Here is a 14,728-nt window from a genome sequence, read left to right as displayed (position 1 = left end):
AGTCTGGGTGACCTGGACAAGCATTACGCCCATTTAGGGAAGGGTGACTCAGTTTTGGCAAGTCTCAAAAAGTGTGGGCTCAGAGGCAGAACTTTTGGCTATGGCCCAGTAAGGAAATTTGCAAGCCCTGTCTCCAAAAAGGCTAGCTATAAAGCTAGACAAATTTGACAAAAATAACCATTTCAGTGCTACAGAAATCAAATAAAGTAGATAGCAATCTGAGAAGTGTTTATGCTTGAAAAGCCACTGAAGTTTGGGTAAACAACATTTGCAGTTTCTGTCATTCTTCCCTGGGGCTGCATCCAGCCTCTCCCTTGCACCAACTCTGTAGGATTGATATCTTCTTTGAAATGATGTTAGCAGAGGTGACAGTTGCTATGGTGGGCAAGTGGGGAGGGCCAGCACTTCCACTAGTTTGATGTTATGGTCATCATTAGAAAAAGCATGTGTCTTGATGAAGATGTGCACATGTACATCAGGGACCAGAGAGAGCCCAAGCTAACCACACAATCCCAGCTGACACTGAGGCTGCACTCACATGCTGAGGAAACACAAAGGGGCACAGTGGAAAGGAAAAGCTGGGACCAACTTGAAAGTGACCTGATATTTTGAATGTGCTCCCTTACCCACACACAGATCCACTGACAGGACAGAAGCCCTACTAGCTCAAAAAATTTGGTACAACTGTAGTCTGATCATTAACTGCTATGTAGACACAGGAAGTCAGATTTTAAAATAAAAACAAAAAAAATAGAGACATCAGATGCTACACACCATAGGGGAGAAATTTCATGAATTTATCTCAGGCAAGCTACTAAACAAGCAAACAAAAACAGGAACAATCTTTGGGGAGTCCAGAGTCTAGAGTTGCTACAATATATTATCTAAAATACCTAGTTGTCAATAAAAAATTATGAGATGGGCAAAGAAACAGGAAGGAAAGATCCATACTGAGGGAAAAGGGGTAAATAGAAACTCAGTCTTCAGACAATGGATTTAACAATCAGCATTCAAAGTAGTTAATATAAATATGTTCAAAGAACCAAAGTAAACCATGTTTAAGGAATTATAGGAATCTATGACAAATAAATAGTGATTCTCAATAGCAAAGCAGTATAAAAAAGAAATGGAAATTCTGGATTGAGATGAGGAATTCACTAGAGCCTCTCAACAAAAGATTTGGGATGGCAGAAGAAAAAGTCAGTGAACCTGAAGATAGGTCGGTAGAAATTATCCAATCTGAAAAACAGAAAAAAGAAAAATAAATAGAGCTGCAGAGATCTGTGAGACACCATCAGGTGTCATACACATAATGGGAGTCCCAAAAGGACAACCGAGAGAAAGGGACAGGAAAGTTATTTGAAGAAATAATATCCAAAACCTTCCCAAGCTTGCTGAAAAACAATCTGCACATCCATAAAACTCAACAACCTTCAAGTAGGAGAAACACAAAGAAACCCATATACATAGACACATTAGAGCCAAACTTAAAAACCAAAGCCGAAAATCTTGAAAGCTGTAAGAGAAATGACATACAATAGGTTCATAATAGATTAACAGCTGACTTACTTCTTATTGGAAATAATAGAGTTCAGAAGTCAGTGGGATGACATATTCAATGATCTGAATATGAAAAGAATTCTATTTCCAGCAGAACTGTTCTTCAAAAATGAAGGCATGGGATTCCCTGGTGGCTCAGTGGTTAAGAAGCCGCTTGCCAATGCAGGGTACACGGGTTCGAGCCCCGGTCCGGGAAGCCCGTTCACCCCCAACTACTGAGCCTGTGCTCTAGAGCCCGTGAGCCACAACTACTGAAGCCCGCGCGCCTAGAGCCCACGCTCTGCAACAGGGGAAGCCACCGTGATGAGACGCCCACGCACCACAACGAAGAGTAGCCCCCGCTCGGGCAACTAGAGAAAGCCCGCGTAGCAGCAATGAAGACCCAAAGCGGCCAAAAATAAAATAAAATAAATGAATTTATTTAAAAAAAAAAAAAAAGAGCTCAGGCTCCAGTAGCAGGCTTGGCTGAGTTCAGCTCCCACAGCGCTACCTTCTAGCTACGTGACATTGAACCACTTGCTTAACTGCCTCAGTTCTTCCTCTTTAAGTTGGGGGAGGATAACAGCACTCATAGGACTGTGAGTATTAAGCGCGCTCATACAAGTAAGGGCTCTAGCGTAAGCACATATTTAAGTGCTCAAAAGTCACTTAAGTTAGCAGAGCAAGAGAGACGCCCACACCCTCTGGCCGCCAGCCCGCCACACTTCCCGGAAAGTAGGCGGTCACTATAGTAACGACCCCCTACTTCCGGAAGAAGTACGGCGTGCGGCGAGGGTCAATCCCAGCCGTACACATCAGCGAGCTGACTGAGAGGCTGTCGAGAGGCTAGTTGGCGGCGCCGTCAATCCCGGCCCGCCGCCTCACAGACCCGCGCGGGTGCTCTCGCAGTGCCGCTCGCTTCTGCAGCCTCGCGGACGCCCAAAGCCAGCCCTTCAGGCCTGGACGCTGGGGTGCGGCGGTGCAGCCATGGACTTCTCCAAGTTCCTTGCCGAAGACTTCGACGTGAAGGAGTGGATCAACGCGGCCTTCAGGGCTGGCCCCAAGGAGGTGGCGGCCGGGAAGGCGGACAGCCACGCGGCCACCCTGGTGATGAAGCTGCAGCTGTTCATCCAGGAGGTGAACCACGCCGTTGAGGGTAAGCGGCCGGGCAGAGCTCCCAGACGGGCCCGGGGCCCCCGGGGTTGCACGTAGTGGGCCGTAAACGTCGGCGCCTCCCATGGAGAGCGAGCGAGCCCTGCTCCGGTTCTCCCGCAGTGCTTACCGGGATATCCAGGAGGAGGTCTCAGCCCGCTACTCCTCTCTCTCTGCAACACTTGCGGACTTGGGACCTTGGTTTTCCACCTCTGGCGGTGCTGTCAAGTTTCCTTTTAAAACTTAAAAGAGTGAATTTTAAGAATATTAAATAATAGTCAGCTGATCCTTACATTTGGCAAAAAAACATATAGAAGGTGTATAGGAATGACAAATCTGGGAAACATTGTTTTAAAGGATTTAAAAAAATATTTTATTGAAGTATAGTTGATTTACAATGTTGTGTTAATTTCTACTGTACAGCAAAGTGATTCAGTTTTATATATATCTATATTTATATCTATATCTATATATACACATTCTTTTTCATATTCTTTTCCATTATGGTTCATCACAGGATCTTGAATATGGTTCCCTGTGCTATACAGTAGGACCTTGTTGTTTATCCATCCTGTATATAATAGTTTGCATCTGCTAATCCCAAACTCCCAATCCAACCCTCCCCACCGCCCCTGTTTTAGTGGATCTTTATGTCAGTGGGAAGATGGGCTGTCCTGACGGGAGACTTTTAAGTATCGAATTCACTAACCAGAATAGTGAATTATAAAAAATAACACACCAGAACCATTTCATTAACTGGTTTTCATTCACTGTATGTTTATTCAGTGCATACTGCAGCCAGTCTCTCTGCTCGGCTCTGTGGGAAAGAGGCTCAGACTGCCCACACTGGGAGCTTATGGTCCTGTAAATAGAACTTTGTTTTATAGATGTGTCCACTGTTTAAGAAAAGGTGGAGGTGGGGGGACGCTTTATTTCACTGCAGATTCTTTATTCTCCTTAGCATCTTTTAGTAATTATTGAACATCTACTATGCACCTGCCAAGAAATGAGTGCTGGGGATGAAAAGTTTACCTTTCTAGAGCTTGCTGCCCTGTGGGGAGCATACGTGAACTGTTGAATTACAGTGAAGGGTGGCTTTACTGAGAGTAGAACCGGAAGCTGAGAGCTGGATGAAGGAAGCAATTATCTCTTGTCTGGGAGAATCATAAAGGGCTTTTCCCTGTGTTAGGCCTTGAAGGAAGACCTCACAGGGCCAAGATGGGGAGGACACTAATAATAATATAATCTCAAATATCTGAGTCCTTGGTATACATCAGGCACTGTTTTAAGTACTTTATATGCATTAACTAAGTGGTTCTCAACAGGGGTGGTGGGACTTCCCTGGTCCGCCTGCCAATGCAAGGGACACGGGTTCAATCCCTGGTCCGGGAAGATCCCACATGCCGCAGAGCAACTAAGCCCATGCACCACAACTACTGAGCCTGCGCTCTGGAGCCCGTGAGCCACAATTACTGAGCCCACGTGCCTAGAGCCCGTGCTCCGCAACAAGAGAAGCCACCGCCTTGAGAAACCCATGCACTGCAACGAAGAGTAGCCCCCGCTCGCCAAAACTAGAGAAAGCCCGCATGCAGCAACAAAGACCCAAAGCAGCCAAAAAAAACAAAAACAAAAAATCTACCTTCCAGTGCACAGGACGCAGGCTCGATCCCTGGTCGGGGAGCTAAGATCCCACATGCTGCGGGGCAACTAAGCCCGCACACTGCAACTACTGAGCTCGCGCGCCTCAATGAGAGAGCCTGTGTGCTGCAAACTACAGAGCCCACGCGCTCGGGAGCCCATGCACCACAACTAGAGAGAGAAAACCCACACGCCACAACTAGAGGGAAGCCCGCACCGCAACAAAATATCCCACACACCTCAACGAAGAAGACCCCAGTGCTGCAACTAAGACCTGATGCAGCCAAAAAAATTTTTTAAATAAGTAAATAAATAAATAATCCCTGCATGATCTGGCTCCTGCCAACGCCTCCAACCTAAGAATAGATCTTGTTCAACATTGTATCTCCAGACCCTGGAAAACAGTTTGTGCCCAATAAATATCCACTGACTGAATAAATGAACAAATCAATCCTCCTATTAGAGTTCCTCAGCAACTCCTGTTTGAGCCTCTGCAATAACTTCTCTTCACTGCAGACTTGGGACCTTGTTTCATCGTCCGTAAAAATAAAGCTTTAAACCTCCGAAGGCTTCTCACTGCCCACGGGATGAAATCCAAACCTTCAGGATGGGCAAAGCACCTTTCACAGTTTGATCCTAATCTACTTTTCTACCTTACCTCCAGCAGAAGTTCCCCCCATGAAAGTGCAATCCTTCAATAATAATAACACTAATGACTAATATAAATTGATGTTATTGATGAAGCTCTGTTTGAACTTCCCGCCTTTCTCTGGACTGGTTAGGCCTTTTTATACCCACATGCCTCTGCATGTTCCCTCTCCCTTTAATACCAGAGAGGTAGTAAAGTATAATGGATAACAGCCTGGGATCTGGAACCAGTTACCTGGATTCAAATCCAGGCTCCCCATTCATTAGCAACATGATGCTGGGCAAGTTACTGGCCTCAGCCGCAGTTTCTACAGCTATAAAGTGGGAATAATAACTATGCCTAACTCTAAGGATTACTGTCATTTTAAAATTAGATAATCATGCCAAGGGGAGGGGAAACTATTAACAGTTTGGCCAGGACACTTCTTCATTGCTCAGGACTCTCCCAAGCACTGCAGGACATTAAGCATTGTTGGGTCATTTCCACTAAATGTCCTACCATAGCAGCAACTAAAAAATTCCTACCAACTTCCAAATATTGAGGGGGTGCAGAGGTGGCATTTACCACCCCTGTTTTCTTTGTTTTTTTTTTTAATTTTATAAATTTATTTATTTATTTTTGGCTGCTTTGGGTCCTTGTTGCTGCGCGCAGGCTTTCTCTAGTTGTGGCGAGCAGGGGCTACTCTTCGTTGCAGTGCGTGGGCTTCTCATTGCGGCGGCTTCTCTTGTTGCGGAGCACAGGCTCTAGGCGTGGAGCATGGGCTCTAGGTGCACAGGCTTCAGTAATTGTGGCACGCGGGCTCGGTAGTTGTGGCTTGCGGGCTCTAGAGCGCAGGCTCAGTAGCTGTGGCGCACGGGCTTAGTTGCTCCGCGGCATGTGGGATCTTCCCGGACCAGGGCTCGAACCCATGTCCCCTGCATTGGCAGGCGGATTCTTAACCACTGTGCCACCAGGGAAGTCCCTCTTTGGTTTGTTTGTTTGTTTTTTTTTTTTTGGCCGCACTGCACAGCATGCAGGATCTTAGTTCCCCAACCAGGGATCAAACCCATGCCCCCTGCAGTGGAAGCACAGATTCTTTTTTTAAAAATTTTTTTTAATTCTTTTTTTTTTTTTTTTTGGAATGCGGGGATTTTTTTTCAATTTTTTTTTTAGTTCTTTAATTTATTTTTAATTAATTTATTTTATTTATTTTGGCTATGTTCGGTCTTTGTTGCTGTGCGCGGGCTTTCTCTAGTTGTGGCATGTGGGGGCTACTCTTTGTTGTGGTGCGCAGGCTTCTCGTTATGGTGGCTTCTCTTGTTGCGGAGCACGGGCTCTAGGCGCGTGAGCTTCAGTAGTTGTGGCACACAGCCTCAGTAGTTGTGGCTTTCAGGCTCAGTAGATGTGGTGCACGGGCTTAGTTGCTCCGCGGCATGTGGGATCTTCCCGGACCAGGGCTTGAACCCGTGTCCCCTGCATCGGTAGGCAGATTCTTAACCACTGCGCCACCAGGGAAGTCCCCATGCAGGGATTTTAATGTCACATTAAAGAGTTTTGATTTGGTTTAAAATTAGTGTAATGGGAAGGTACTGGAGGATTTTTAAGCAGGGGAATGAATGAGATGGTTTGATTTATGTCCCCATTCAGGAGACTATGGCTGTAGTCCAGAAGAGAGGTGACAGTGGCTTCGTCTGAGGTTATAGCATTAGAGATGGTGAGAAATGGGTAGCTTTAAGGTATTTTTTAGGAGGAAGAAAGGGGAGAACTTGCTGATGGATTGGAATGAGGGATGAAAGGGGAAGAAAATCAAGAATGATGGTAGATTCTTGAACTGAGCAACTGGATGGAGGTGCCAAGTGTTCAGCAATATTGAGAGAATTTGTAGTAAACATTCATAACCCACTACCTAGATTCTACAATGAGCAGTGTGCTGTTCTCGCTTTATCACAATTCTGTCCATCCCTCTCTCCATCCATTCATCCATCTTATTTTTTATTTTGAAATAAATCAGTATTTCATAGTAAGTTACAGACATCAGTACACTTCACCCCTAGACATTTCAGTTGGAACCCTAAAAATTATAGAGTTCAATACTTGTCTACGGCTCTTTTTTTTACTAGATAAAATTTACATAAGGTGAAATGGAGGGACCTTATCTGATAAGTTTGGGTTTTGACAGATGTATACGCTAGTGTAGCTCAACCGCCCATCAAGATGTAGAATGTTACCATCACTTCGGGAGGAGCCCTAGTCCCCTTTCACAGGGAGATTTGGCCCTTACCCTCCCAGAGGCAACCACTGGAGGTGAGACTTTGTTTGTTTGTTTTGATTTTTTTTGGCCACACTGCAAGGCTTGTGGTGTCTTAGTTCCCCAACTGGGGATCGAACCCAAGCCCTCTGCAGTGGAAGTGCGGAGTTCTAACCACTGGACCGCCAGGGAATTCCCAGGAGGTGATAGTTTTAAAATGGATACTAGAAAGAATTAAATTTGTGTGTGGGCATGCTGTGGAGAGGGAAGGAAAGGTTCAGCCAGACATGAAGAGTGACTCTGAGGTTCCGCAGGCAGGGGGCCAGGCTGGGACCATGACAGTGCTGTAAAAATCAGCGCTGTAGAAATCACTGTTCCCTGGTGGCACAGTGGTTAAGAATTCGCCTGCCAATGCAGGGGACAGGGGTTCAAGGCCTGTTCCGGGAAGATCCCACATGCCACGGAGCAACTAAGCCCGTGCGCCACAACTACTGAAACCCGTGCACCTAGAGCCTGTGCTCCACAACAAGAGAAGCCACTGCGATGAGAAACCCGTGCACTGCAACGAAGAGTAGCCCCAGCTCGCCGCAACTAGAGAAAGCCCGCGTGCAGCAACAAAGACCCAACTCAGCCAAAAATAAAATTAAATTAAAAAAAAAATCAGTGAAGTCTCTGTGCCTCGAAGAACTCTTTGTTCTGCCTTTGTTTTCTTAAAACTTTACTTAAGGTCAGTGCTGGAGACAGATTGTTATTTTATGGCAGAGCTGGATGAACAGGTTCCTGAAGCACGTCTTCAAGATGTTAAGGTTCCGTTCAATGCACTGGTGGAGCAGAAGGCTCTGGACTTCTTTGGTTGATTCCCCAGCGAATTGCTATTTAAATGGCTAAAGGGTTATGCTGTTAACCCTGCTGTTTCCAGATAACACATCGTGGTCTGCAAGAATTTTCAGATTTTATTCTACACTTGGGATACCTGTTAAAAAAATGCAAGTTCCTTGATCTTGATCTTCTACCAGGATTCCTAAATAAGAATCTCTGGCAGGTGGCCTGGGGACCTGCATTTTAACTGCATTCCAGCTGATGCTGTTGGTCTGTGGACTACATTTTGAAAAGACTGTGGAAAGCAGACATTGGGTCCAGACACACGTTGGTTTCAGTTCTGAAATCTTGGGCAAGTTACTTAACCTCTTCTGAGACTTAGTTTTCTCATCTGTAAGAGGTGGCTGCTGATGATTGCCATGGACACTAGGTGATAATGTATATAAAGCACCTGGTGCAGAGCTGGCATTTACCACTGTCACATTCCTCCATTCTCCTTCCTTGAAAAGGGAGTTGCTTGGGAGTTCCCTGGCGGTCCAGAGGTTAGGACTCGGTGCTTTCACTGCCAGGGTCCAGGCTCAATCCCTGGTTGGGGACCTAAGATCCCACAAGCCACGTGGTGTGGCCAAAAAAAAAAAACCCAAAAAGCCAAGGAGTTGTAGTAAGAAGACAACTGATGTTGGGTCAGGTCGACAGTTTATTTACAGGGCCCTCACCATCATTCTGGGGAAGACAGGGACCCGGCATAGGCCAGCTCTGCGCCTCTCCCACACCACAACTTTCCACAGGCTCAGAAAACTGCGTGGTTGGTAGTGCCTTAGGGAAGATTTGCTTCCTGCCATCTGATTTGTTCATATTGTTCACTGGTGAGTGATCTGACGTTCACCTTTGGTTCTTGGGTTCTTGCTGCAGAAACAAGTCACCAGGCCCTTCAGAACATGCCCAAAGTGCTCCGTGATGTAGAAGCCCTTAAACAGGAGGCATCTTTTCTGAAAGAACAAATGATTCTTGTCAAGGAGGACATTAAAAAATTTGAACAGGACACATCTCAGTCGATGCAGGTATTTTGGCTCCTGTCCTAAGTGTTGACTCTTGGTTTTGGAAGATGTTCACTTTCCTAGTGGGAGGTCAACCTTAACTCAAAATTCTGCCAAGCACTCAGACTACTCTTTTGTTTGGTTCTTTCAGCTTATTCATCTCTCTTTAGCACCGCTGAACAATTTAGCCATGGAATCGGTGTTGTATGGGGTACAGAGGCTCCCTAAAGACAGGAGCATGCCACGATACTTATGTTTCGAGTCGCTGATGGAAGGTAGAGGAAATGGAACTGCCACTTCTTTAGTGTTCGACCCCTCATTTCTCTTCTAGGTATTGGTAGAAATCGACCAGGTGAAGTCCCGAATGCAGCTTGCCGCAGAATCTCTTCAAGAAGCCGACAAATGGAGCACACTGAGTGCTGATATCGAGGAGACATTTAAGACTCAAGTAGGTTTCTTGTTTAGGGGATGTTGTGACATCTCTTTAAGCAGGAACTTGAGGTTTGGAGAAACAAATGAGCTAGCTATGCCGCTCACAATCAGAAGGGCTGGTAAGTAGCCCGGTGTGGGAATATTCAGGCATAGGTTGGGGGCGATCTGAGACTGCCCTGAGTTTTTCCACCTCCTTTAGTTTGTACCATCTGCTTGACTGAAGCATTTTAGTCACAAAAGTGAGTTCAGGAAAAGCTTAAAAAGGCAGAGAAAATGGAGTAAATGGGAGTGTGGAACTTGGGCAGGGGTGCCCTACACACCACGGGACCTCAGCAAGTTACTTTACCCTCCTTGGATAGCAAAGTGTGGAAAATAGTGAAATTTTGGGTACCTGGTTATAAGGATGAAGTAAGATGATATCTTATAAAAAACTTTTTTTTTCAATTGTAAAACAAAATGAATTATTTATCATCTCTTTTGCTATTTTAAAAAAACACTTGTAAAAGTTTTTTAAAAGTTCTAAATGCACATGGGAAAAATTGAGTAAACAGGAATAAACAGTGAAAAATAAGTCTTTCTCATAGTTCTGACCCTCCCAATTCCCTAATTTCCCTTCTAAATACAAACCCTGTTGTCAGCTCTGTGCCTGTTCTTCCAGATAAACGCACACACATATATGTTCCTTGCCCTGTTTTTCCCCCACAAATGGTAGTACATTGTGAATACTGCTTCACACGTTTTTTTTTTCAGTTAACAATCTATTATTCTGTCAGTTATTGTTACCTTTTTTTAAAAAATTTTATTTATTATTTTTGGCTGCATTGGGTCTTCATTTCTGTGCTCGGACTTTCTCTAGTTGTGGCGAGCGGGGGCTACTCTTCGTTGTGGTGTGTGGGCTTCTCATTGTGGTGGCTTCTCTTGTTGGGGAACACGGGCTCTAGGCACGTGGGCTTCAGTAGTTGTGGTGCTCGGGCTCAGTAGTTGTGGCTCGCGGACTCTAGAGCGCAGGCTCAGTAGTTGTGGTGCACGGGCTTAGTTGCTCTGCGGCTTGTGGGATCTTCCTGGACCAGGGCTTGAACCCGTGTCCCCTGCATTGGCAGGCAGATTCTTAACCACTGAGCCACCAGGGAAGCCCTGTCCATTCTTAATTGAAGTAGAAAGAATGTTTTAACATAAATATCCTCTATTCTGGTCTTTTTATAGGACATAGCTGTAATTTCTGCCAAGCTCACAGGTATGCAGAATAGCCTAATGATGCTTGTTGATACACCAGACTACTCAGAAAAATGTGTGCACTTGGAGGCGTTGAAGAACAGACTGGAGGCCTTGGCCAGCCCCCAGATTGTAGCAGCATTCACATCTCAGTCTGTAGGTGAGTGCTGGCCATTTATCATCTCTCTGTACACCTCTTCACGAAGGTAAGGCTTTCCGAATCTTCAATCTTTAGAATGTCTTAATGGTGACTAAATTATGTAGATTGGGGCTTCCCTGGTGGCGCAGTGGTTGAGAGTCCGCCTGCCAATGCAGGAGACATGGGTTCGTGCCCCGGTCTGGGAAGATCCCACATGCCACGGAGCGGCTGGGCCCGTGAGCCATGGCCGCTGAGCCTGCACGTCCGGAGCCTGTGCTCCGCAACGGGAGAGGCCACAACAGTGAGAGGCCCGCGTACCGCAAAAATAAATAAATAAATAATGTAGATTGGAAGTCAGTCTGTAGCTTTATGGTGGTTGCCTTTTCTTCAACATTTTATATGAACTTTTTCAAAATACAGAAAAGTTGAAATAACCATCAGTGAACACACCATCTAGATCCTAGTGTTAGCATTTGCCACATTTGCTTTATCACATATCTACCCACCTATTCACCTCTCTATCCATCCACCTTATTTTTTTTAATGCATTTCAAAGTAAGTTGCAGACATCAGTATACTTCACTCCTAAACACTTTAGCATTCATATCAATAACTAGAGTTCAGTGTTGGTTTATGATTCTTTCTTTTTTTGAGGTAAAGTTTACATTTAGAAAAATGTACAAATCTTAAGTGTACCATTTGATGAGTTTAGATGCTGATCAAGTCCATTATGATGCTGTGTTATTTTCCAGTGATTTTTTTCAACCAATAAGTTTATCCAACTCCCTTTCCATTTCATCCACAAAACTATTGGTTAAACAAGAAGCAGCAGCAGTAAAGCTGTTTTCTTACCTTCATAGCTATTTACATTGGCAGAATGTAGTCTGTATCCACTGCCCTGCTTCCTGCACTCTTGTTCATGTATCACGCAAGCCCCTCTCCTCTGGGGTTAATGTTCTCCTGAACCTGTTCTGTTGAAGGTCTCCAACAGCTGTATCATCACCAAACCCCAAGGCATAATATCACTTTATTACTTTTCTGTTTCTTTTTTTTTTTTTTAATTTTTATTTTATTTATTTATTTTGGGCTGTGTTGGGTCTTCGTTGCTGCACATGGGCTTTCTCTAGTGGTGGTGAGCGGGGCCCGCTCTTCGTTGTGGTGCACGGGCTTCTCATTGCAGTGGCTTCTCTTGTTGTGGAGCACGGGCTCTAGGTGCATGAGCTTCAGTAGTTGTGGCATGCGGGCTTCAGTAGTTGTGGCTCGTGGTCTCATAGAGCGCAGGCTCAGTAGTTGTGGCTCACGGGCTTAGTTGCTCCGCAGCATGTGGGATCTTCCCAGACCAGGGATCGAACCTGTGTCCCCTGCATTGGCAGGCGGATTCTTCTCCACTGCACCACCAGGGAAGCCCTACTTTTCTGTTTCTCATTGTCAACAACAGTTAACAATGTTTTCTACTCCCCCCTGTTCTGAGAATGCTTTCTTCCCTTGGCTTCTGAGAAGGAGCATCAGTTTTGTTTATATAATGGTACATTTCCAGTGGTGAAATTAAATCATAAGAAGTTCTGATATCTTTGTTTTTCTAGTTTGTTTAAAATTTATTTTTTTATTGAGGTAACATTGGTTTATAACATTATGCAAGTTTCATGTGTACAGCATTATATTCCTACTTCTGTATACACTACAGCATGCTCACCACCAAAAATTTAGTTTCCGTCCATCACCATACAGTTGATCCCCTTTACCAATTTCGCCCTCCTGGTGCCCCATCCCCTCTGGTAACCACTACTCTCTTCTCTGTATCCAAGTGTTTGTTTTTATTTAGTTTGGTTTTTTCATTTATTTTGTTTGTTTTTTATATTCCACATTTGAGTGAAATCATACGTTATTTGTCTTTGTCCATCTGACTTATTTCACTAAGCATAATGCTCTCAAGAGCTATGCTTGTCGCAAATGGTAAGATTTTATCTTTTTAATTTATGGCTGAGTAGTATCCCACTATATATATCGCATCTCCTTTATCCAATCACCTGTTGATGGGCACTTAAGTTGGTTACATATCTTGGCTATTGTAAATAATGCAGCAGTGAGAAGTGCTGATATCTTAAGAGTTCTGATTGGTGTTTTATTTTGTTTTAGGATGGGTGAGCCTAGGCTTTAATAATTAAGAAAAGTCTATAGCTAGATAATTATATATGAATATGCAGACATGTGCACATGTAAATTCTCATCATACGTAAAAACGTTATAAAATTTCAGTATGCTGAGTTTGACCATGTAATTTATTATTAAACTAGGACACTTTTGAGAGGAAAAGGGAGTGCTTTCAATAATGCAGCTGGGGCAACAGGTATAAACCAAGACTGTCCTGGGCCAGCTGGGACATATAGTCACCCCTGTACTCATACAGTATAGAACCTTGGAGAATGACCCTCTGGATAGTTGAGTTTTCAGTGTGGGTGAGAGCAGCTGAACCTCCTCATTCTGAACAGTAACACTATCTTCCCTCCAACGATGGTTTCTTTCCACTCCAGTTCTCTCAATAGTCAAGGCCTGCAAAGGTTTGGCCTCCCTTGCCCTGGTGGTGAAGTCACACCAAAGTGGGGCCCTCTTGGAACTCAGCCCTGGAGAGTTGTGTATGTCTGTGCCCAGGAGTGAGTCATCTCTTTTGTAATCCCTGTGCTGTTCAGTAACTCCAAAGACAGAAACAAGTCTCAGTCAGTACTTGATACTATCCCGTTAGGTAATTTTAAAAAGGTAAATATTGTCAAATTTTATTAAATGGCCTCTTAGCATCTTTCAAGATCGAATGTGTTGTTTTTATTTCCTCTGACCTACCAATATGGCAAATCATATTAATAGCATTCCTAATTTTACATCATTCTTACAATTCAAGAACAAGCCCTACTTGTTCACCCTGTGTGTGTGTGTGTGTGTGTGTGTGTGTGTGTGTGTGTGTGTGAATATACTACTAGATATTTGCTGGTATTTTATTTATTTATTTTTTGGCCATGCTGCGAGGCTTTGTGGGATCTTAGTTCCCTGACCAGGGATCGAACCTGGGCCCAAAGAAGTGAAAGCACAGTCCATAACCACTGGACCACCAGGGAATTCCCCTGAAATTTTACTTAAAATTTTTAAATTGAGGTCCTGTAAGTGAATATCTCTGTTAGGTTTTAGTATCATGATTGTGTTGGCTTCACAAAAACAACTGGGACCGTTTCATTCTTTCTTACTATTAGGATTTAAGTAGCATTTTTATCAAATATTGCCATGGCCCCATTGAAGGCTTTCTGTCTGCAGTTCAGCTTGGGTATAAGTATGAGGACCTCTGCCTTCTTTTTTGTTTGTATTTGCTTTACTGTGTCTTTGCCTATTTTGTCTTAACTCTCAAACTTCCTGAGATGTTTTATTTTAGACTTGTCTGTTGGAGATGGCACATAGTTGAATTGTATTTTTTGATTTAATTCTGGTATTTCTTTTTTAATCAGTGACTTTATCCCATTTAGGTTTTTCTTTTTAACAGAAATTTCCAGTCTTACATGTTTCTATTTTTATATTTTCTTCTTTATGTTTCTTTTGATCTCTATATTTTGCTATGTTTTCTTTGTGTTTTTTTCTCATGGATAACTTGAAAGATACATAACTTGTTTTTAGTTTTACTAGTGATTTATGACTTCAAATAATAAACTAAATTTTTTTCTCAGTTTATCAACATTGTAAATGAAACAATATATGATTCCCTCAGTTAGTGCATTTACACTCCCCTCCCTTTCTCCCACCCTTCACCCTCCCCCTGCCCTATTCTAGAATATTGCATAGTCTAGAATTTTTCTTCATGGTATACCATCAAGTTAATAATTTTTTTATCATGTAGCTTTCTCTCT

General features: G+C 43.8%; 1 protein-coding gene across 5 annotated transcripts in view; it reads left to right on the top strand.

Annotated features, from left to right (window-relative positions):
* Window positions 1-2,327: 2,327 nt before the first annotated feature.
* COG7 (component of oligomeric golgi complex 7) overlaps window positions 2,328-14,728 on the top strand; it is a 99,543-nt gene continuing 87,142 nt past the window's right edge. For 2 of the 5 annotated variants that reach the window (XM_060125160.1, XM_060125161.1), the window contains exons 1-5: window positions 2,328-2,695; window positions 8,937-9,085; window positions 9,213-9,272; window positions 9,393-9,509; window positions 10,697-10,865. In XM_060125160.1, coding sequence (XP_059981143.1) covers window positions 2,527-2,695; window positions 8,937-9,085; window positions 9,213-9,272; window positions 9,393-9,509; window positions 10,697-10,865 — 664 coding nt within the window. In that variant the 5' untranslated portion in view covers window positions 2,328-2,526. The remainder of the gene's footprint in view (window positions 2,696-8,936; window positions 9,086-9,212; window positions 9,273-9,392; window positions 9,510-10,696; window positions 10,866-14,728) is intronic. The other 3 variants (XM_060125159.1, XM_060125162.1, XM_060125163.1) reach the window with 3 other exon arrangements.

The sequence above is a fragment of the Lagenorhynchus albirostris genome, chromosome 15 (assembly GCF_949774975.1).
Source record: "Lagenorhynchus albirostris chromosome 15, mLagAlb1.1, whole genome shotgun sequence".
Taxonomy (NCBI): Eukaryota; Metazoa; Chordata; class Mammalia; order Artiodactyla; family Delphinidae; genus Lagenorhynchus; species Lagenorhynchus albirostris.
The sequence above is the reverse complement of the archived record's forward strand: the minus strand, read 5'-3'. Positions and strand labels throughout refer to the sequence as shown.